A 24,417-nucleotide genomic window follows, 5' to 3' on the forward strand; every position below is an offset into this window, starting at 1 on the left:
TACAGTCATCATTTATTTCCATGAGGGTAAAAACACTGGAAGTTGCTGGTTTTTGGAACACTAAAAAGGAACCACAGGTAAAATGCCGTTGAAGACATGCTGAGGAATTGCTGGCTTTTTTTTTTTTTTTGAATATGACATCAATTGGCCCCATATTTAAAAGTACAAAATCACTGGGAAAAATCATGGTTTCCACAATCCATCGATGGAACACGAAACACATGAAACACATAAAAAAAAACTTTTTTTTGTTAGCTAGCAAGCTAGTTTCTGATAAGTACACAGAGGATAGAGGATTTTTTTTTTTCCTGGGGTGGCAGAAAGTTTCATTTTTCATTTTTTGACGACGAAAAGTGCAGGCGAGATCATAAATTCTTTGAAGAAAAGTAAAGAATTCACAGTGTCACCTTGCATGTGTTTGTTTCTTTTTTAGCTAGCATTTGTTTTGTTTTTGGTAGCTGCACTTTTTGGTTCATGGAAGGTACATTTTTTTTTTTTTTTTAATGGGACTACAAATCTGCACTCAGTAAAAACAACACAAGTTTGGTCAAAATAAGATCCACCCAACTTTTTCAATTAATTCTTAAAGGGACAGTGTTTAAGATTATGCAATTTTTCATTAAAAAGGAAGAATAAATGATTGTAAATTTCAAAGACTTGCAAATGAATGTGTTCTGGATGACCAACAGTATGTTTTTAATATAATCATAAGTCTAGTTATCATTAAATGAGATTACATGGGGGGTGGCACTTCTCCGTAGGCGGCCATGTTTGTTATAGCTACGGACAATGGGAAATGCAGCACCTCCTGCTGTCCGTAATGGGAAAAATGCCCTAAATTTTATACACTATCCCTTTAAAATTTGAATCTCGAAAAGGTAGCAAAAAAGTCAATTGTTTTGTACTGAAATTAACTCATTTTAGGATTATTCATTTGACCCAACACTGAGTTAAATACCTTAAGAAAAAATACGCAAAAAACTGAGTAAGTCTGATCTAATATTGGGTATTTTTTTAGAGTGTACCTTAAAAAAAAAAAAAAAAGCCACCTTTTTGGGTTATTTACTTCAGCCCAAAAGTTATTTAAAAATATATACTGTATATAAAAACAATCGTATTTTTCGACAAAACATTAATTTCGTGATTTGTTTTTTTTATATAACGAATAGCCAGACAATTGGGTGACGTGGTTTTCACTCTGCTCAAATGAATACCCCACAAAAAAAAAAAAATAGATTCGAAATCAATATTTGGCATTTTTGTTGTGATTAAGCCAGCATTTTTGGTTTGTTACAACTCTGTACGATAGGATCTCATTATGTTGCGTTGGTGGAGCTTCTATTGCGTCTTCGCCTCTTGTCTGACTGGAGATCTCCATTAGACACAAATTAGCAAATGTGCCATAGGGCAGGAAATCTTTCCTATTGATTTTGCTCTGCTTTCTCTACATGGACAAGGGCGACCAAATAACAGCGGCCTCATCCTTTTTTGTGGCCCCGTACTTACTGAATGACAAAGTTTGCTCCCATTGAAACGATGTCGCCGGTCTCTATTGATTCTGGAGTCTTTACAGCTGATCTGTGATCTGCGCCGCTTCCACCGCAGCTTTAATTCATTTTAGGGAGGCGTGTTAGCTGCGGGGATAATAAGGCCCTTGGAAATGTAAAGTGCTCAGGTCGTCTTTTCAAAGCTGATTAGTCGCGCTTAAAGACGACGGGAGGACTTTTTAATTTGACGGCCATTAGACGTCGAGGTTTGAATAATGGATGAGCGCCGCGTTCTCCGACGGTTTGCTGCGCCGCTATTCTTTCAAAAAACGCACGTCCTTGTCTTTGTACTCCGGGGAGTCCTTCCTCAACACCGGATCTTCTTTCGCACCGAGATCTTGTAAAATAGTCGCGTCAGAGCCATAAAGGACTAAAGTTTACCTGCCTTTACTTTTTACACACGACCCAGCAAATTGGAATATATGCGGTCTGCCAGGCTTAACGCTCTTGAGCGGTAAAGGTCAGGGTGCAAAGATTGAAACGTTTTGGGGTTTTTTAACACCTCTGGAAAGGCTTTACAAAGAATATCGTCATTTCAAAAGTGATCAGATAGGTATACAGATGTTTAATCGCTAAATACAATTTTGAATCTGTCCTTTGTGGTTTGAATCGCCCGCTCTCACGTCTTCATGTATTTCGGGAGGTGAATAGGGATTGCTAGCACCCTCTTTTTGTGAAGCTTCCAGATTTCTGTCTCAAAAGCTTACCGCCATAAATTAAAAAAAGATTACTCGCTGTTCTTGAGTATTCAGTGTGGCGCACGGGAAATTGTGTGACATTTCTGTGGCGTCGCCTGCTTTTTAATTATTACAACATTACTTCTGGATGCTATTAGGTATGTTGAGTGTTTCTGAGCAGAATTTTTACTCTGTTCAAAAATGAATGAATTGATAACCAATTTTGGTGAAATTGTGCAGCATCTACATGTATTGTGTAGCCTGCCTCATAGCTATTATAACTTCACTTCCGGTAGCCCTAGCGGTGGATAGATTCGCTACACCTGCTATGCCTCAACCTTAGCTAAATTGTAAACACTCAGATTACCGAATCAAAAACTCGATTTTGGGAAATCTATCTCTATGGTGGTGTTTGCTGTCTAGTTATTATCTTTTCGGACTAGCTGTTTTGCTAAATTTAAATGTGTTCTGTTTGTTTGTTTCTTAAATCAATTCTTTACCCAAATTATAATTCCAGTTGACCTAGCGGCGGATGGCGAAACTACACCTGTGTATCAAAATATTAATTTTGAAACCGTTGCTTCCTGACCTTTAAGCCTCTCACACAAAGTTTCCACGCAATACGACTGCGTATGCAGATTTGGAATTTGTCCACTTGCACCTTTCACACAGAGCCCAGCAAAGTGGGGGAAAAAAAAGTACAAATCAGTCCGATCACAGATGAGAATGAAGATGCTTCCACGAAGATCCATTAAAAAAGCCGCAAAATGCCTTTTCGACAGAACACAGTCATTTCAAACTGGGTCTCTTTCGCTCCCTCATTCAAAGGGATAAAAAAAAATGCTGACTTTTATAATGGGGATTCTTTCTTGTCTTTCGAAATAGATGCATCAGAGCCGTAGCAGGACAGCCTGGCCAAGTCTGTTTTCGTCCCCGCATCCTGTGTCTGAGCCATTCGTTTCCAAAATTGGACCAAAGGATAAAAAACGGAAAAAAGCGCACGGGATCCTTAACTGCCGCGGTTTACTCGTCTTTGCCCTTTACACAGCCGGGCTTGCTGATTTGAATGTTAATCTTGACATTTGGGCTTCACGCTATTTCATTTCACACGGGCTCTGTCACAGCTCTGATCTACCTCCAGAAACTTTCAAACCCTTGTCTGTTTTCATCGTTGAGTTCAGTCGGCGTAGCGCAAAGAAATCCACATATTTTCCTCTGTCTTCCAGTCTTCAGTCCGCAAAAGAATGCGGCGTCCCGCTGGATCTGAGCCCGTTTGATACCTTAACTCCCCTTCGTCCGCTTTGTTCCCGCTGGCGGCTTTTCAGACAAAGTCCTTGGAAACCGCGTCGGCAAAGTTGGGCGCCGACATGAGGATGGAGATGGTGCAGATGATGTTGAAGACGCTGAACGCCACCAGGCACAGGCGGTCGATGACGGCGCCCGCAAACTTCCACTGGTCGGCCACGCACTCGGCTTCGTCCTGCTCGCGGAAGCGGTCCGCCATGTAGCGCACCTCCTCCAGGATGGCCTGGAGCAGCGGGTCCCCGTGACCCGGGGCCTGGCACGCCGCGCCGAGCCCAAAGCCAACAGCGCTGGACACGGTGCTGGGGCAGCCGACGCCGTCCGAGTTGGGCGCGGGAGGCTGCGGGGGTCCGCAAATGTGGGGCGGGCTGAGGGGCCCCGCGGGGTTATTGCTGCACCTCTGGGTGGCCTCGGAGATCAACGCGGGCTCCTCCATCCCCTGGAAGTAAAGCAGATTCCCGTTGTTGGTGGAGCCGGACTGGACGTGGAGGTGAGGCTGGTGGAGAGGGGCCAGGTTCTGCGGGTGCAACGAGTGCAGGGCCGGGTCGCCGTGGTTGGGGATGCTGCCGCTGTGGGAGCCCGAGGAGCAGCGGCGTAGGTGGGGAGCGCACGGGGGCCTCCGGGGTTTCTCCGCCTCGCCGGGACGCTTCATCCGCAGGAACCACGCCACCCATTGGAGGAGGACCAGCTTCACCTGGACACAGCGGGACCGCTCATCGGAATGCGAAAGGTAGATGTCAAAACATTTTCGATTTATGAACCTTATGTGGTGCAACCAGGCCCTATAATATCTAACCACGGCATCATCAATTTTACTTTCTATTATTCACAATTCTACAAAGGAATGAATCGGTCTTTGAGGTAAACGATTCCACTTGAAGTGGAATGATTTATGACCGTCCATCAACGTAAGATCAAATAGTTGATCGGTGACTGTCGGCGTGAAATCCCCAAAATAATGAATCTATGACCCCGTCACTGCAAAGTCAGTTAACTTATTAATTAATGGAAATGCACTCTGGAAGCAGCGTGATTCTAATTAGAGGATTATGCTCAAGTGAATTCATACTTATTACTCTTGATTGTGATTTATGGCATCCCATCATCCTAAAAGGCAATAAAACTGTCAAGGATCAAAAGTAGACTGATTAATTATTTTACTAAAACAATTCTTAGAAGTTTTTTAAAACAAAAAGCTTGGGTGATTTATGACGGTCATAAAGCTTGAAATCAAATGCTCATACTTGAGTTGGATGATTCGACAAAAAAAAGAATGTATGACCCCGTTTGATGTACGGCTACCGATATCTAAAAAGATCAACTAGTAATACTTTTTTGCTAGTTTTATTTCATTTATTAATGTGCTCGTTCAATACCGTTTTCAGAATCTCTTTTACCTTAACACGTGATAAAATATATATGAGTACCTGCCTGGACTCTGAAAAGACGCCTAAATACGCCTTTGGAAACGATTAACTTTTAAGAATGCATCATGAAAGCAGCAAATGTACATTCTGGGGGATTATGCAGAAGAGAATCATTTTTTATTCTTGATTTATAGCGTCTCCGCCCCCCAAAAAGGCAGTAGAGCTGTCAAAGATCAAAGATAGATGAAATAATTACGCTCATAAAACAAGACTTAGAAGGTGCATCATTTTTAATAGGAACAAAAGCTAGGCTGATTTATGACCATCGTAAACATAAAAGAAATGAAATGAATGTCTGTGGACACTTTCAGCTCTTGTTAAAACATTAAAAACTAGAAATGTTAATAGTCATAAAACTTCAAAGGAATGTCCACCTGGAGGGTATTAAACTTTTGTTTTGAATTGAATTTCGCAAGACCACAGGATAAAATGACAAGCGCTCTTTTGAATCTGCAAATTTGAAAACCCTACATCTGATGTTTTATGGCCACCTGCGGTGGGCTTCAGCGGAAGCCGAGACGCCGCTTACTTCGGAAAGCGCGGGTAAGTCAGGAATATGTGATTTATTTATTTCATCTGCTGAAAAATTGACACCATTCCGACTACTACTGCGTGCTAGAGTTTCCTCAGCAACAACACCAAGACGACGCAAGGCTGGAATCCTCCGCAAGGGCAACGTTGCTACACTGATTCACACAGCTCAGGTAACAGATCCTATTTTTTACAATAGTAACATTTTGAACCAAAAACGGCCAAATTCCCCCCATATATATATATATATATATATATATATATATATATATATATATATATGGGGCCATTTTGCAATCAGATGATAACAAAGTCAAGCGCTAACTAAAATGTGTATTGCAGTTCTAAAATTCAAGCGTAAAAGCAGGCAAACTGACAGCGCATAAGATGACTCAGTCGCTGCACTGAAAGTCAGCAGGGAAGGAGGAAAAAAAAAGGTAGAAGCTAAATATGGCTCAAGACAGGGTGAGAGTGTGTGAGTCTCACCCATTTGGGCATGTTCCCTCCATTTGGATCGTGGTGGTGGTACTGGAGCACCACCACGGTGGCGATGACCGACATGCCCACGATGATCATGATGCTGGCAAAATACTGACCTGGGAAAGGAAGGGAATGCAAGTATAAAGAATGCAAGAATAAAAGTATCGTTGGATGCGTTTACACATGTTGGCTGGTTAGTTAGTGAAAGGAACAGTCATGTTTTCTTTTCAAATTAAGGGCAAATCAAGTGGAACATGAAACAACATGCAGACTCCATTTTGTTTATTGTAACTTGGTCCAAAAGCTTTTTAACGCGATGACCGGGCAGAAAATGTACATTTTTCAAATGAAAAGCAAATTGGATCGTGAAGAAACGTATTCTTAAATTGTGTTGTAACGACTCCTTGGCAAAAAGTTGTACGAGCTTTATTTTGTTAGGTGTTATACAAATGTACATTTTCATTAGTGAGGCTATCTAGCAAGGGGGTATGTGGCTAATATAATAATAATAATAATAATAATAATAATAATAAGTAAATCACAGAAAAAAGGATAAGAACCATTCATCTAAAGTGTTTAAAATGGTGTGCTCTCTTTTACGATGCTAATGGTTGATCAAATTTGCCATTTTGGCCACAAGAAGACTTTTTTAAATTAAATTAATAAAGGGGTCAGAAACTTTTAAATTACTGTCATTTTTTTTCTAAATCACATTAATGATTAAGATTAATTTTCTTCTGTTTAAAATGTTAAAGAAATTTGTATTCATGTTACCGATCAATTTACTTTTAATTTTATTAATTTTTTTGGTTCAGTTGGCCAAAAATCGTTCTAGTTTCAATAACGAGTGATATTTTTTTATTTCAAGCACTTTGATGCACTTGAAGATATTTTTTTCTGATTCATAATAAGCTGTAACCTGTATAAATCCCGTCAAAAGTAAACCGCTAAAAGTTGATTTAAAAGCCTTTTTTTCTTGAAAAGATATAATTTTAGGTATACTTTGCACAATTTTCCTAGTTAATTGGAATGATCAAAAATAATTAAACCCAGAACCTAAAGCTACTTCCTCAAACGTAGCTTCATTTCCATCTAAGGTACAGGGAACTCTCCGTTGTACTTTGCTCCTTAAATGGAAAGTAGAGAGACCCAAAAGATCCCCTGAAGTCACCTAAAAAAAAAAAATAAACAAATAGCTCCCCGAAATCGACGCCTCCATATTTAGTGGCCGGCGTGATGTCTTTGTAGTACTTTTATATGCACTCCATGCTTCTTCCCAGGTTGTAAAAGTTCTTTAATGAAGCCTCGCATTCACGCAATGTCGTCGTGTTTCAGTCCCCGTAAAAGTCTGATTAAATGTAAAACAGTGCCAACGGCGCTATAAAATATGGATATATGACACTCGGGGCCGGCAGTTTAACACGTTCAATTCCTCGGTAATCAGCTGACAAGCAGGACGCGCGGAAGGCGGCAAACGGGGAGCTAACAGGAGCCGTAAAAGCAGAGCGATGAGCGGGAATGTAAAAAAGAAAATAAATCTAAATTAAGTGCTGAATCTGCAGTCCGGCGGTTAACTGCGCACGTTTTATGTTTTTCTTTGGTTTTCAGCGACACATGTACTTCAGTAGAAGAAGCAACCCCGACAGGGCGGCTCACATGCTAACGTTAGCCGCTAAGCGCTAAGCTATGCCGCCGTTGGCTAAATGGCTTTTAATAAATTCAAAGAAAGGTCGAAATCCAGCGCATGTTTATGGGGGAACGCCAGACGTGAGCGCTAGCTGCTAGTTAGCGATGTTGTTAGCTGACTAGCGGCTATTTAGAAAAAGATATATGCCTCAAAAGTAACATCGCAGCTCGGGTAGCGCGACTTAAATCTAGCGCAGATTTTCATTCATGACCGTAACTTTTTCGATTACCTTTGTTTTTCTTGCTATTTCTATTTCTTTTATGACGTATTTTATGTTGGGTTTAAAATTGCCCCCATTCTGGGACTTTTCGTTTCTGGAATAAAAGAAAAATGAAACTAAATTCATACCTATAAGCGGCACGGAGTCGGACGTAGCCGGCATGATTTCCGCCACCAGCAGCATGAAGACAGTCAGCGACAGCAAAACGGTGATGCCTTTAATAAAACGAATCAAAATTAACTAATAAATCCATCTCATGCAGAAAGTCAACATGAGTTCCCGGCTGGGCGAGCATCCAGCCAATTTTTTTTTTTTGATGAACGGCCGCCAGGGCTCATCCACTAAATTGCTTTTTGACATAGTGTAATGCTCGCCAGCCATTTATTTTACACGGCTCCAAACGGCATCTGCATCCAACAACAGCGCTGTCGTAATTCACAACTCCAAACACAAACAATTACCAAAAATGCCTCTCTGGCAGAAATATCCCGGCGTTCGAGGTGCCCCAGTCGAAAGGGAAGGGTGACCTCGTGTCCGGAGCGTGTTCATGGAGGACAGGGCGGGGCCAATCAATTCACTAGCCTTAATTACATCAATCGCTTAATTGGCGGTGCATGTTAATGGCGCACGCATGAGGTAGCATGTAAAACGGCGTCAGCATTATTCAAATCAGTGCAGTCACTGTCGAAAAAAAACAAAACTTTCTTTCGTTATCCTTCCTGTTATGTTGTGGGTCAAACTGTCCCAATTTGCGGAATATGGTTTTTAAGATTTTGCTTATGTCAAATAACATCCATTCACAAGGGCATTTGTATGCGATTTTTAGTTGTTTTATTTTAATCACTTTTTAATCGCTTTTTATCATTTTTGCAACTGTTTTGATACATAAACAAAACCCGGGTCAAAATGACCCTAAAATATGGGTCAAATTGACCCGTATATTACATATACACAACACATATATATTCAACATACGCACATATATATGTATATGTATGTATGTATATATGTGCGTGTGTGTTTGTGGTCTATATGTTTTGACTCATTAGAGCTACCCAACTAAGTCCTAGTGTGCTCAATAGAGGACATCCGTGCCTTTCTAATCATGTTTCATGTGATTGAGTGGTAATCGATTCATTTTGCTGTCTTGCTGAGACAAAATGGACACAAATGTGGACACAAATGAGTAGGCGGGGTCTGAGGAGATATTACCCGTCACTATTTGGTCAAGAACATTAAGCCAAATTATACTGAGGAATTAAAATAAAAAAAGGAAAGTAACAAGGGTGTGTAGACTTTTTTTCTCATCACATCCTCACTGATCACGAGGATTTGTTGGAAGTAGTTGTACTCTGGGAAAAAAAAACCTGATAATTTACTTAGCGTACTTGAAAGAAACACCCAAGTGCTCCATGTAAATATTTTTTCGGTCTGTAAGAGCGCGGCGATTTTTCTTGGTTTTCTTCCTCCTCCACCTTCTTTCTCACTTTCCCTTTTTTTGCGCTCGCTTTGCTCTTCTTCATCCTGTAATCTGCGCTCAGCCGCCCTCCCCTGGCTTTCATCACCCCCTTCTTTCATTTGAGTCTCCAACAGGAGCATTTTAGGATCATATTTCCCGCATATTTGCAGCAAAGAGGGGGCGGGAGTGTCCCACTTGGAGATTTTTATGCCGCACATCAAAAAGATTTTTTTTTTCCCTAAAAAAGTATCGTGCTGACTTTATAAGTTATCTGCATTTTGTGTGCGTGTGTGCGCGCGCGCGCGTTTGCGGTTGCCGGGAGCTACATCATCTCGCAAGAATTTTTGTTAAATGTTCAAATGTTTACTATTTTGTTAATGGCAAAAATCATGAGAATAACTGTTATGAAGTTACAGATAAATTTTTACGTTTTTCAAGCATTCGTTCAATTGCAGCTACTTATTTACTGTATTTATTTTACTATTTTTTTTTCTTTCAGGTGTTGTAAAAAAAAAAAAAAAGGCTGGAGCTAACCAATTAAGTAATGAACTCATTCAATCCCAAGGACATATTTTTATGTTTTGTTTTGTTTTGTTTTGAGTCCAGACATTCAATCCCATTGTTTTTTGTTTTGTTTTATTTTTTCAAAATTCCTCAAGTGTTTGTAAAATTAGCTGGTATTGATATGTCTAAATTACATTTTTGTATATTGTAATAGTTCTTCTTCTTCTGATTATTATCATCATATTTGTAGTAATAGTATTAGTCGTGATAATATTAGTATTAAACCTCAAAATTTTTAGTTTGGTTTCAATGTAATTTTTCATTACTTTAATCTTCATTTTCTTGGAACTGCAAAGCAATGTATGCATTGCATTTTATTTTATTACAAATGCTATAATAATTTTATTTGATTATATTTTTATATTTATAATAATAGTAGTAATAGTACTCGTATGAAACCTGTTTAAAAAAAAATCAAAATTTTAAATCTAATACTATTTTTTATTCCATTTTTTTCATTACTTTATCTCTTTTCATTTTTTGGGAAATGCAAATAATTGTAGAATTTCTTTTTTGTATATTTTAAATGCTACAATAATTTTATTATTATTATTATTGTAGTAGTAATAATAGTGATAGTACAAGTATTGAACTTGTAAAAAAAAAAAATCTTCATTTTTAGTTTAATTTCACTGTATTTTTTGGGAAATGCAAAGCAACGGCTAAATTACATTTTTGTATCTCATAAATGCTGTAGTTATTTTATTATTAATACCATTTTTATTGTTATTATTTGTAGGTGTAGTAGTAGTGGTTCCGAAAGTTCTAATATTGAAAAATTTGGGGAAAAAACTTACTTCAAGCTTTACTTTTTTAAAAGGAATTCCTAACTCTCGTTTAATGTATTTTTCCCAATGTTTTTTTCATGATTTATATTTTTTCTCATTTCAACGATATTTTGCTGACCTAGCGAGATCTTCTCCCCGGAGTCTGCGGGCAGCACGAAGATGAGGAGCGTCATGGAGGACAGCAGCATGCACGGGATGAGCAGGTTGAGCGCGTAGTAGAGCGTCCTTCGCCGGATGGTCACCATGAAGGTCACGTCCGGGTACGGCTCCTTGCAGCAATCGTAGAAAACTTCGTTGCGGGCGCCGGGCACCCCTAGATCGTCACAAGCCGCGGCTTTAGCCGCCGCCGACCGTGCCCGAGAAGCGACGGGCCGAAGGCTGACCTATGAGGTCCCACTCGCCGTTGGGCATGTAGCCCGAGACGTCGGCCTCGTTCATCTGGAGGTCCAGCAGCCAGCCGTCGTACGTCCACGAGCCGAACTTCAGCACGCACTTCTGGATGTCGAAAGGGAACCAGCGCACGTCCACGTTGCACGTGCTCATGAAGATGCCTGCGGAGGGATCGGCGGATACCAGGTACCGATATCGCTGATATTTGTTGGAAATGTGCATCGGAAATGTGCGTCAAAAGACGGACGTGTTTATTTATTACTCATTATTAGTTCTACCACCTTGTTTTTTCTTTTCGTTTTTTAATGATAATGTTTAGATTTTTGTTTGAATTTTTCTGAAGAAATTTGCACTGGTGACATAACACAAAACTCCTAATATTTACTGGAAAATAAGTTGATGATGGTTTCCCAGAGGAATCGTCGGATACCAGGTACCGATACTGCTGATATTTATTGTCATTGTCAAATTTTTCCAAACACGTATGTGATCATTTATTATTTATTATTAGTTCTACCCCCCTGTTTTTTTTTAATGAAAACATTTAGATACTTAAATATTTCTGAAGAAATTTGCACTGGTGACATAACAAAAAAGTCTTAATATTTACTGGAAAATAAGCTGAGGATGATTTCCCAGAGAAATCGTCGGATACCAGATACCAATACTGCTGATATTTATTGTAAATGTCCAATTTTTCCAAAGACGTACATGATCATTTATTATTAGTTCTACCACCTTGTTTTTGTTTTTGTTTTTTTAATATTTAGATTTTTATTTTGATATTTCTGAAGAAATTTGCACTGGTAACATGCCACAAAAGTCCTAATATTTACTTGAAAATAAGCTGAGGATGATTTCCCAGAGGAATCGATCGGATACCAGATACCGATACTGCTATTTATTGTAAATGTCAAATTTAATTTATTATTTATCATTAGTTCTACCACTATTTTTTTTTCATGATAATATTTAGATTTTTATTTAAATTTTCCTGAAGAAATTTGCACTGAAACATAAGAAAAAAGTCCTAATATTTACTGGAAAATAAATTGAAAGAGACTAAAGTTGTAATAGAAGAAAAGTTGGCATGAGCAATAAAAAAAAAAAAAATCATAACTTTAACTCATTGACTCCCATTGACGGCTATAGACGTCAAAGATCCTTTTTTTATTGAGCTGGTGATGAATGTGTTAAGATGGACCGAAACTTATAATATTAGGAGAAAAATGTTGCAAATTGTGATATTTTTAAGAACTAAAGTATGATGTTAAGAAGAAGGAAGTAAGCGAATAGGTGAGTTTCATTGAACGACATCGGCTAGGTTCCAAAACGTCTTTGCAGAAGTAGTTTGACGCTGTTCTTAATGTTACGTCCAGCGAGGGAATCATATTGTGTGCGCCAGCGCCTTTTCTTCCTTGTTGGCAGCGTGCCTCTCGCTGATATCCATCTTGTAACCTTGAGGCGACACTCGCAAACAAGACTCTCGCTCCCTCCCACCACACCGTCCCAAAAAATAAAAGTCCGTCATTTTAAAGAGCGTCTCTTTCACCGGCGTGGCATTTGGAGGCCCGCGCTCGCAAATGTCGACACATTTGCATATTTTCACATGCAGTCATCATGACAACTAGTTCCAAAAAAAAAAAAAAACACTTCAGATTTTCTGTTATAAAAATACGATTTTTTTCATGTACATATATATATATATATATATATATATATATATATATATATAATCCACAAAATGTGTCTTAAAGTATCTTATTTATTTCATATACTTGTAGAAATCTAATTCAAATGTTATTACATTTAATAGTTTAATGATATTCTTTGATATGATAAAATGATGCCATATCCTAATAATTAACTAGCATTATGTCTCGTAAAATAAATATTTAAGGTTTCATTTTTAAAATACTGATTTTTGTAATTATGTCATGAAAATGTACTTTACGTGTAAATATGTATAGTCTTGTAATCTCTTTAAAAAAAAATTAAAATTGTTTGTTTATAATGATGCAAAAAACTTAGCTTTTTGTGAAATTATGACTTTAAAACTTATGAAATTCAAACTTCACGTTAAATTATGAAATACAACAAATGAATCAAACATAAATAAATAATCATTAAGCATGAAAATGTGCTTGATTTGTGAATATCAAATAGTCTTGTAATTATCTAATAAAAGACACAAATTGTGTTTGTTTGAAATAGTTTGTTTGTAAAATGATTACATTTATAAATGTTATGAAACTCGAGCTTCACGTGTAATTATAAAATATTTTCATAAGAATTTAATCAAACACAATTAAACATGAAAACGTACTTCACATCTAAATACGTGAAAACACGAGTCATTATGAAATATTCACTGTGAAAATGGAATTAAACACATGAAATAAATTCAAAACATTCAGCAGAAACATTTTGTTAAATCAAGACTATTATCATTGAATTGAAAATCAAACTTACTATGTAAATACAAAATATTCTTTTCTATTTTTCTTCTCAAAAAACGTCTTCACCCAGATTTGTTTTGCATAATCCAATAAGGTGAATGTTGCCCTTTGCTATAAATTTCACATTTATTCGGTTGATGCTGGCTGCAAAATGAAAGCACCCCCCCCCCCCCCCCCCCATTGACCCTAATTGTCCCTGATCCTAATCTCTGCTGTGAGTTATTTACACGTTGCAGCGTGCTATTAATAAACATGGCGTTCACCCGCAATGCACAAGTTTCAGTCGGGAACGCCAGCCTGCCGTAATGCACTCGGGGCTTCAACAGGAAGTCGACGCGGCGCTGGCAATATGTCAACGCAGACGGCCTCATGCAAAGGGGATGTATGTTGAAAGTTTTTTTTTTCCATTTGTTAATGATACACTGTCAATTTTGGAGCATAATCCGCTACTTTTTTTCTCACGTTTTGAGTCCAGTGTGGCTTCTCTGCAGTTTTTTTTACCAGCCACCAGAGAGCAATCTCGTGGTAAACAAAGGGAGAAGGAGAAGACGTTATCGAAGTATTTACTTTGAGATTGAACTGATATTTTACTCGCCAGCAGGAGGCACTCTCCAATAGCAAACACAAACAGGCGTGTTACTGTTGTGTTGGTGCAGTATTCTAACACTGGTGCAACCAGACAGTTTTGGGGGAAAAAAGTATTAAATAAAAACAAAAATTTTAAGCATGTACCATGTTTTTACGTAAATATCTGTTACAACCTGCTGCATATATTCCAAAAATCAGTTTTCTCTTCATTTTTTGTTGGTGCGGCTGATGTTTTGGTTTCTTTCATATTTTTTTATTGATGAAAAATCACTATTACTTTATTCGTAGCAGTCCATATTTGGAGCGAGTTGACTCACCTGGAGGTAAATATTCGGCGTAGCCGCTGGAGTTGACCAGAACGTTGGTCTTAAACGTGGAGTCAAAGTCGTCGTCTGCACTGAGGAAGCGTCACAGGCCGCTTAGAACGCGCTAGTGCTCCTATCGCACGAGTCTTACATGCTTACCTGTTGTACAGCAGAATATCTGGCGTCCAGATTTGGTCGGTGGTGAAACGAAGGTTTTTCACCCCGGGGTGTTCGCTCTGGTTCCACTGGAGGTAGTGGTCGAACCAACTCTTGACACACACACACATGCACGCCACGTCATATCTTTCCGACTGTGGGTGATATTTTGTATTTATTTATTTATTTATTTTTACGCTTTTGCTGTTTTTTGACCATTTTTGGTCCTTTTCTTCCATATCTCTATCAGTCTATTGGGGCTGCATAGCACATATTATTGTTAAAAAAAAATCCCTTTAATAAGAAGAATACTGTAGGCCAATACATGCATAGTACACCCGCTAGTCACAACATTAGCGAGCAATAAATGAGATGCAATAATTGTACAAAAAATGTCATCTTCCCGGAGCAAAACCGCGTCTCTAATGTTGCGTCGGTGAGTCGAGTGCTCAGGTTGATTAGCGCCACAAACCTCTGGGGGCGTCCTTACCATCCGCAGCCACATGTTGGAGGTCAGCACCTGGTTCTTCTCATCCTGCCAGCCATAATCAAAATTTTAGCATATCCTTTGTAAAATTCTTCCACCGGGGAGGCCACACTCACCACGTCCATGATCTGAATCAAACTCAGCGAGAAGGTGACGGTGAGCGGGTGCGAGTCGTTGCCCACCGGACGCTCCATGCGGTTGTAGTCCTTCAGCAGGCTCTTCAGCAGGTTCCTCTGATGAGGACCCGCTGAACACACTGGCGGAAAAAACCCATTACCGTATTTTCCGCATCATATGACGCACGGTATTATTCGGCGCACCCTCGATTTATGGGATCTATTTTCAAACTCAACCCATACATAGGGTGCATCGTATTAACTCATTCAATCCCAAAGACGTATTTTTACAGATTTTTTGATATGATATGATATGGTATGATACAGCTGAAATTTTTTAGACTAAAGTCTAGCTTCCAAATTTGATGATACAATATGATAGCTGAAATTTTTAGACCAAAATCTAGCATCCAAATTTGGGTCAAAAACAACAGTTTGTGTAATTAATACATAATGTTTTCTCTGTACGGATTATCAGTCGCCCAGTAAGATTTTTACGGATGTGGGGATTGGGTGCACACTCAAGGCACATTGGCTTGTAGGACGCATAGTCCATTTTTAGACTTTTATTTGGGCCTTATGGCACGGAGAAAACAGTACGCTAAAAAACAACCTGTGTAGGAAATTTAAACTCATATGGTACAAACATATTTCCAATACAAATTATAAAAAAAGGAAGTCTAGGGATTTATTTCTGTGCTCGTTTGTCACCTGTTGTCACATCCTCCCGCCGGGCTGACGGCGCTCGATAAAACTCCGACTTTGCGTTAGCGAGGACGCGAGACTCGCGGGGAGCACGCTAGCTCGGTAAACAGTCTAATTAGCGGCGCCAGGAAACTTCATCAGGCTTATTGACGCAAATGAACCTGTAATGAACTTACTCTCAAATGAGCTTTACTTTCAAATAGCTGACATTTTTTTTTCTTTTTTTTTTTATGGGAGGTCGCGCGGTGCCCTAGTGGTTATTACATCAATGTCACAACTCGCAAGGTTCAAGGTTGGAATCCATTAAATAAATGAAGTGATAAATGGTTTTGCTATTCCTGTGACCAATCAGCAGCAGTTGTTGTGACATTAACTCAAAATAATTATAATCATAGTAGAATTAGGCTCTATTGTCTCATATAGTATCTAGTCAAGGAAATATCGAGCTTTATTTGAGTCAGTGCGTATTTATCAACTTTATTTTGCTTCTTGCATCTCTGCTCTTTTTTGTTGCTATGGTAGCAGATAAAAGGTCAAAATAAGAAACTGTGTAAATTCAATAATAGACTGCAGAATTTGTGACACACTCAAATCATTTCCCACCATTAAAATGAATAAAAACGCCAGACGGTCGCTCTAACCTCCACCAGAAAATGATTACATTTTGTTTGTTGCTTTTAACTTAGGATAATAGTTCAAGTCTGCGCATAAAAAATATGCATGAAGACCAAGGAAGAATTTCTCAGTGACTCAGTAATCCACAGAAGATAAAAAATACATGCTTGAATGTTGCTATATCGTCTGTCTACATATGTTGCTGCACCAGAAGTACTGAAATGCTAGCTTAACCGCGACTAGCAATGCTAGTTGCACTCTCGTCTATGGCTATTTGCGTTGGGTGTTAGCATTAAACCTTGTGCGCTATTTTATCCAATCCTTTGATCTTTACAGTAAAATATTTTTACATCTTAGGGGAAACAATTGAAAGTAGACACCAGGGAGCTGAAATTTCACCCAGATTGTGGTATTGTTAGTTTGAAATGGCACAACCAACTTAGTTATCACAATTCCAGGAGTGTGCCTTGCCTTGGCTAAAATACTGTGAGAATGATGTAAAGGAACCCCCCCCACCCTAGAAAAATGAATACTGCATAATGGTTAAAATATTTGATTCATGAAAAACCATGAACTTGCTTTCACTTGCAAATAAAAGGCTCACCCCCAATCTGCCAATGCAAAAATAAGCATAAAGTGGGGGGGGCTTTCACAACTACCTGATGTGAAAATATTTAAACGCAACAAAATTTGCAAGCGTGAGCTTCCTGAAAGTCACATTGGAGAAAAGAGGCTCTTTAAAAATCATGAATTTTTATTTACCCCTTGTGCAATATTTTGACAATTTTTGGGACACTTTCTTCCACATCATTCTTGCAGCATTTTACCAAAAGGATGGCACACCCTGGTAGTCTCATCACTAAGAAATCACGTCATGTTGAACTTTGACCTTTTTATCACCATCTGGGTGAAATTTCAGCTCCCTAGACTCTTTCAATGTGTTCTCTTTGTTTAATCTCTTTGAAGATCAAAAGATTGTGCTATATTTAAATACGCAACCTGTTTTTTAGTTTCACAGTGAACTTAAATCCTAATATATATATATATATATATATATATATATATATATATATATATATATATACATATATATATATATATGCTGATGTTGAGTGCTACTTTGGCTTGACAACAATCACACAAGCATGAAGCTGTCAAGTTTCCCGTCCGCAGCAACACGTCGTCCACACGCACAAACACGAGGAATGCAGCACGATGAAAGCGTGTCGATCGGTACGTGTGATTCCATTGATCCGTGTGCCCCCCCCCCCCCCCCCCCCCCCCCCTTTCCCCTCTTCTCAGTTTGCTCATGAGTCACACAAGAAAATGACATGCCTCCATGCGTCCTTTCCCACTCTGGCCAAGAGTAGATAAAGCAAACAGGTGAGCCGCGGCATCATGCACTTTTCCCTCCGGCTCGTATCCGAAATATCATTAAAACCTTACCGTGGATGAGCGCCGAGATTCCCGAGAGGAGCAGAGCCGCCGAGCGCCACATCCTGGTCGAGGAGGAGGAGGAGGAGGAGGAGGAAGAAGTGGCAGCAGACAGACAGCGGGGCTCAAATGAGGAGGAGGAAGCTGCAGGAAAGCCAGCCAGGCAGCCAAGAAGCAGATGCCGGAGGAGCGAGCGAGAGAGAGAGAGAGAGAGAGAGACGAAGAGGTGGGACTAAAATGGGAAAAAAAATAAGAGAAAACCATGAGCAGTTGGGGCGAAAGGCTTGAAGACGGAGGGAGGTGACGCTTAATGATTCCGCTGCTGTGAGCTGACCTTATTAAACGCTAAGCAATGCCACCAGAAGAGGAATGAAGGTCAGAGTGGACGCTAAATAGAGAGGACAACACGAGAAGTCTTTAGGAGTTATGGGGCAGGGGGGGTCCTGTTTTAATGGGGCAAAGTTGATAGTAACAATTAAATAATGAGTTCGAGATAAGGATTCCTTAAAAAACTGGAACAAATTGACTCTATATATGTATATAACAGCAGTCTACAGTACCTAAAATGGCCGCTTCCAACCAAAATGGACGACTTCCTGTTTAATTTTGAACCTAAGTCTTTGAGACTTTTTCATATGTACTGTTATGATTGGCTCTTCCGCCCAATTTCATGTCAATCGGTGAAACCGGTGTCTTTCATGACTAAGCCATGTCTGCTTTGAACCAAAATGGCCGACTTCCTGTTTAATATTAAACCCAAGTATTGAGACTTTTTCGTATGTCCTGTTATGATTGACACATTCACCCAATTTCATGTTGATCGGTGAAACCGGTGTCTTTTTCATGACTAAGCCACATCTGCTTTGAACCAAAATGGCCGACTTCCTGTTGGATTTTAAACCCAAGTATTGAGAATTTTTCGTATGTCCTGATACGATTGATACATTCACCCAATTTCATGTCGATCGGTGAAACCGGTCTTTTTCATGACTAAGCCACATCTGCTTTGAACCAAAATGGCTGACTTCCTGTTTAATTTTAAACCCAAGTCTTGAGATTTTTACTTATGTCCTGTTATGAGTGACACATTCACCTAATGTCATGTCAATCGGTGAAACTTGTGTCTTTTTCATGACTAAGCCATATCTGCTTCAATCCAAAATGGCTGACATTCTGTTCAATTTTTGACCTGGATCATTGATACTTTTTCATATGTCCTGTAATGACTGACATGTCCGCCCAATTTCTTTCCTTTTTTTTTTTTTTTCATGACTAAGCCGTGTTAGCTTCAAATCAAAATGGCCGACTTCCTGTTCATTTTCAAGCGTGGGCTCTTACCATTTTTTTCCTCCTGCATCTTATGATAAAACATATCCGCTCAACTTCTTGCCGATGCAAAGAAATTGCCGTGTTTTTCATGACTAAGCCGCGTTAGCTTCGTCTCAGAATTCCCGACTTCCTGCTCAATTTCAAACATGGTTCCTTTAGGGTTTTCCCCACATCCGGTTGTGATCGACACGTCTGCCCCTTTTCTCGCCTATTTGTGAAACCTGCATCTTTTTTTCATGACTCAGCCTCCAAATAATCATCAAACTTTGTCACCATAGTGGAAGCCCCCAGGATTGCATACATTTTTAAAGCGGATTCCCCTCATTTGTCCTCCAAGGAATGCTGATGCAAGGGCAGAGCCAGCAAGAAGCTGATAAACTCTGAGAGGGTGAGGAGAAGAATAAGGCCTTCTTCAATGGCGGATGTTAAGAACCAAAGACCTGCTTTGTATAATAAATGATCCTATTATTTGCAGACTACGCTTTGGAATTAGACCTCTCAGCCTTATTTGGGGTCGACGGGGGCACGCCCCATTGTCTGACACTCTGCGGCACGCCGAGGCGGGGGCCTCCAGATAGATGACATCCATCAGAGAGTGCCACTCGGATGCAATTTTCCAAAGTGAGAATATTGGGAGGGAGGGGGAAGAACTCGTTTGCTCTGTTGGGAAAACTCCATTCATCATACTTGATTGGGATTACCTTCCAAAGCGCAGGAATTGACGCGTGGGCTCCCTCGGGTGGCTTGTTTTGGTACTGCGTGCTAGCCAACGTGAACATTTTGTGCCTGAAGTTCATTGAGAAATATTCCAAGAATGAATGTGAACATTTGATGTACTGGCTGATTTATAACACTCCCAAAGTTTTTTTTTTTTTTTTTTTTTTTTCCAAAGTGAAATTCACAACATTGGGTTAAAAATAGCCCAATAATGGATGACAAGAAATGTCCAACCCAATATTGGGTGAATTTTACCACTTCTTAATTTTTTGAAGGCGTTGTACAAAATAAACCATTTTTGAGGGGGTGTACAAAGTAACCAAGAAAGTTGAGTCAAATTGACCCCAAAATTGGTTTTTTTTTTTTTTTTTTAACCCATAATTGGGTTTTCACCCAACTCCGAAACATTACCTCACTAATGACAATGCGCATCCATATAGAATTTTAACTAAATTGAGACATTTTGTAAAGGAAGTCACAATAACACATTTTAGCACAACAACGCTTCATGTTCCAATCCATTTGCTCTTAGTTCGAAAACCAAAATGTTTTTCTAAAACCCGATGTCTCATCCACTCTAAACTATTCCAACTAATTTAAAAGATTCCCTTTTCACAACTGACGAAATTCATGACTTTACAGTACCAGTCAAAAGTTTGGAAACACCCTTACATACCACTGAAATGATTCCAAGTCATAAACAATTACGTATGTATCTACAATTCATTATATTTTTTTTTATAATTACGAAAAAAACAAGGAATAAGAGGATGTTTCCCAACTTTTCGACTGCTACTGTCCCCCCTCCCACGTTTCTCCACCGATATAACCGTTCCAAATTCAGATTAATTGCTTCATATTATCGTTATGCAATGTAGAATATTAACTGGCAATTGTCCGTTCCCCGCCTTGTTGGCGAGCTGCGAATCCTCATCGTTTAACAGCTGTAGCAATTAGCGGCCGCCAGCATCTCAGTTTAATTCCACTTAGCCAGAATGCCAAGGGGGTGATGCAATAATAACAGAGGAGACTAAATGAAAACTGGCAACACACACGCACACACACACACAAGAATAGACGTGCTACGCTAAGGCTTTTTCAGCACGACTTGGCGACGGGCTGGAATTAATTCGCGAGCTGGAAGACTTAACATCTGCCGGGACGCTTTATTAGGTACACTGATCTCATAAGATTCATTCCGAAAATAAGACGAACACTCCATTGAGAATAACGTTTCTCGGTAACATCGCTAACATTTCCATCTTGTCATGTTAGCCATTTACGCTAACTAAATTGTTAGCAAATTCTTTTTTTTTTTTAAGACATAAGAAATAGTTGGTGTTGTTTTCGGAATTTTCACAATTTTCATTTAACTCATTCAATCCCAAAGACATCATTTTACGTTTTTCTTATGAGTCCAGAAATTCTTATATACTTTTTAAATGTTTGGCAAAAGGGAGTTCTAAAAATGGCAATTAATACTAAATTCATTTGACGTTAGCTATTAATGTTACAAAAGTAGTACAAAAGTAATCAGTTACTTTCAGTAATTAAGTACAAAGTAATCCAATAGCTTTTTAAGATAACTGAATTGTTAGCAACCGAATTTTTCGCCGTAGAAGTAGCCTGCACCGTTTTGGTCATTTTCACTGCTCCGTATTGATTCTGAAAGAAAAATGGATCGTTGACGTATATAGCCGTCATTGGCAGTGAACGGGTTCATTTAGTCCCGACGTTTTTAGACACTTTTGAAGTCAAACTCTTAAAACTCATTCAAGCGTAGCTTTTATGGGCACACGGGTCCCTAATGTCTTCATTTCTCCCGCCCGGCGCCCACTCTTCCATCCCAGCCTTAATACACGATTCCGCTCGATTAGATAATGCCATTCTTTATCCTGCTACTAGGCGGATCCCCCCCCCCCCCCCCCCCCCCCCCCCCCCGATCCATTTGCAGCGAGCAATATTATCTGTAGATCCATCTGTCAAGCGGATTTGGATAAATAACGGCGGGGGATGTCATTGTTATGACTTTTGCGCTTAATATTCCACCTGTTCAGCTAAGGGGTGACATATTTGATATTTTTTAAGCTCATAAGTATTGGGTCTCTCTTGATTAAAGTTTAATCTGCCCAGCGGATCGTCAGGACTGCTATTTGCGTCGATTGATGCGAAATTTTATTTAGTGTGTCTGTGGGTTTTTACGCTTAAGAATTTGCACAGGCGGGGCTAAATGATGCTTCAAAATGGCGGCTTTCCCGTGCCTTTTGGAAAATGGCTTCTTGAGGCTTTCCTATACTATTACTTATCATTTGAACGAGTTCATCTTTGAAGGGCACTGATTGGCCAGCATTTGCTTGTAGAATGTCCGCTTCAAATCAAAATGTCCGACTTAAAACTAAGTTTTCGAGTATGGCTTGTTGAGACTTTTTTGTGGCTCTACTCACGATAGACAAGCCTACCAAATTTCATGGTGCTAAATAAAACTGAATTTTAACAAATCCAACTTTGACTGACCCCTAAGATTTCCAACATTGAATTTAAAATGGCTGCTTTGAACCAGAATATCAGACTAAAAACTTGGTTTTTAATCATCGCATTTTAGAATTTTTTTTCCTGTGGCTTTACTCAAGATAGATAAGCCTTCCAAATTTTATGATGTCAAAAGTAATAGAATTTTAATAAATTCATCTATGACTGACCCTCAAAATTCTCCAACAAGGAGCCAAAAATGGCTGCTTCAAAGCAGAATATCAGACCAAAAACTTGGTTTTTGAGGAGGACCCTGAGACTATTTGTGCCTTTACGCACGATAGATAAACCTACCAAATTTCATGTTGCTAAATGAAACACAGTTTAAAAAAAAAATCCATATATGACTGACCCCTATGATTTTTTTAACAGGAAGCCTAAAATGACTTCTTCAAACCAGAATATCAGACCAAAAACTTGGTGTTTGAGCATGACTTCCTGAGACTTTTTTCTGGCTTTACTCACAATAGATAAACCTACCAAATTGTATGGTGCTTTTTTTTTAAAAAAATGATCTGGGTCTGACCCCCACGATTTTCTAATTTTGAGCCTAAAATATCAACTTCAAACCAAACAAAAAACTCAAATTTTGAGCATTTTTTTATACTTTTGTAGCTCTACTCATAATAGACTAACCTACCAAATGCCATGTTCTAAAATAAATTGAATTTTACAAATCCATCTGTCTGACCCCCAAGATTTTCTGATTTTGAGCACAAAATATCAACTTCAAAGACACAAAACTCAATTTTTTTTTATTTTTTTGTAGCTCTACTCATAATAGACTAACCTACCAAATGTCATGTTCTAAATTAAATAGAATTTTACAAATCCATTTACGACTGACCCCCAAGATTCCAACATTGCGCCCAAATCGGCCCCCTCAAAGCAAAATATCAGCCTTAAAATTGGTTTTCAAGCATGGCTCCTTGAGACTTTTTTGTGGCTCTGCCCATCACGGACGTGCCGACCAAATTTCATGTCTCTACATCAAACCGGCTTCAGGGGCTGAATTTCCCAAACTCTGCTAGCAACAAAGAAACTATTTCAATGAGATTTGCTCTGGATGTGAATCGTGATTTGATAGTTAATCTAGCCAGGCTGAATTTTGGTAAAACACACACTTGCGCCCACACACACACAGCAGATGATTGTTTGCTTTTGCAACATCTGCAAGTTGAGTCTGCGCTGTCACTAAGCCCGGCTTTAAGGAAGACGTCCTGATGGCGGGACGGCGGCCAGCCGACGGAATAAATGCATGGGGCATGTAATGGATATAAGTGTGTGTGTGTGTGTGTGTGTGTGTGTGTGGTCACATGTCATCGTCATATACGCAAGAGGTTCATAACCTCATGCGGAATCTGTGGGAGGAGCTCCGGCGCGAGCAGGCCGCTAATGGACAAGTTCGTTAAGGAGGGAGCGCGGCCATTGTTATTGGATTTCAAGATCTGATTACATCACAACACTACCGCTTATTGATCCTGTTATTTATTTATTTATTTTAAATAAGTCTACGTGCATTAATCTTGATTTTTTTTGCTGTATTTTTTTTCAAGGAAGCACGTGGAAAAGGACGGGCTTTTTTTTTTCCACTGGCAGGAGGATTTGTCCAAATTTGAAGCAAGAGCAAAACTAGAGCTTGTTTTGTTCAAGGTAAGGTATTTACATGCAACGCCTCACCTCACCCTTCACACCTTATTCAAAGCAGATTAAAAAACATTTTTTTGTCATTATTTGAAAAAAATCCAACGGATGAAAAAAAATACTCTCAAATGTTATTAAACATATTAAATGAATTACAATTTAGAACATTTATAATGTAAAAGTTTACATTCATATATATTGTGTGTATACACATGAATGTGTTCATATGTATCAACTATATAAGTAATGTTTTTCTTTTTA

At 39.1% G+C, this 24,417-nt stretch overlaps 2 protein-coding genes across 5 annotated transcripts in view; one reads left to right on the plus strand and one right to left on the minus strand.

Annotated features, from left to right (window-relative positions):
- On the minus strand, positions 1–18,051 carry chrna11 (cholinergic receptor, nicotinic, alpha 11). Its single transcript, XM_088404419.1, has 10 exons — positions 17,950–18,051; positions 15,184–15,323; positions 15,071–15,115; positions 14,584–14,693; positions 14,437–14,516; positions 11,066–11,233; positions 10,801–10,995; positions 8,000–8,086; positions 5,971–6,080; positions 1–4,220 (listed from the first exon to the last, which is right to left on the minus strand). The coding sequence occupies exons 1-10, from the start codon at positions 17,999–18,001 to the stop codon at positions 3,546–3,548; spliced, it is 1,662 nt and encodes a 553-aa protein (XP_088260545.1). The 5' UTR covers positions 18,002–18,051; the 3' UTR covers positions 1–3,545.
- LOC148406272 (small conductance calcium-activated potassium channel protein 2-like) overlaps positions 3,698–24,417 on the plus strand; it is a 27,352-nt gene continuing 6,632 nt past the window's right edge. For 2 of the 4 annotated variants that reach the window (XM_088404415.1, XM_088404418.1), the window contains exon 1: positions 23,827–24,165. The gene's annotated coding sequence lies outside the window, so the exon portion shown is untranslated. Of the gene's footprint in view, positions 4,257–5,460; positions 5,497–5,572; positions 5,658–10,804; positions 10,886–10,958; positions 11,259–19,741; positions 19,888–23,826; positions 24,166–24,417 lie in introns of those variants that run through there. The other 2 variants (XM_088404417.1, XM_088404416.1) reach the window with 2 other exon arrangements.

Source organism: Hippichthys cyanospilos, chromosome 21 (genome assembly GCF_059441005.1).
Source record: "Hippichthys cyanospilos isolate Australia breed blue-spotted pipefish chromosome 21, RoL_Hcya_1.0, whole genome shotgun sequence".
Lineage (NCBI taxonomy): Eukaryota > Metazoa > Chordata > Actinopteri > Syngnathiformes > Syngnathidae > Hippichthys > Hippichthys cyanospilos.

Excerpts from the sequence above, each read along its gene's own strand:
- chrna11 (XM_088404419.1), bottom strand. The coding sequence starts at position 18,001 with ATGTGGCGCTCGGCGGCTCTGCTCCTCTCGGGAATCTCGGCGCTCATC. Across the intron at positions 14,694-15,070 it reads CCAACATGTGGCTGCGGATG|AGTTGGTTCGACCACTACCT; the intron begins GTAAGGACGCCC and ends GTGTGTGTCAAG. Across the intron at positions 11,234-14,436 it reads CGCCGAATATTTACCTCCAG|GCATCTTCATGAGCACGTGC; the intron begins GTGAGTCAACTC and ends ATCCCTCCGCAG.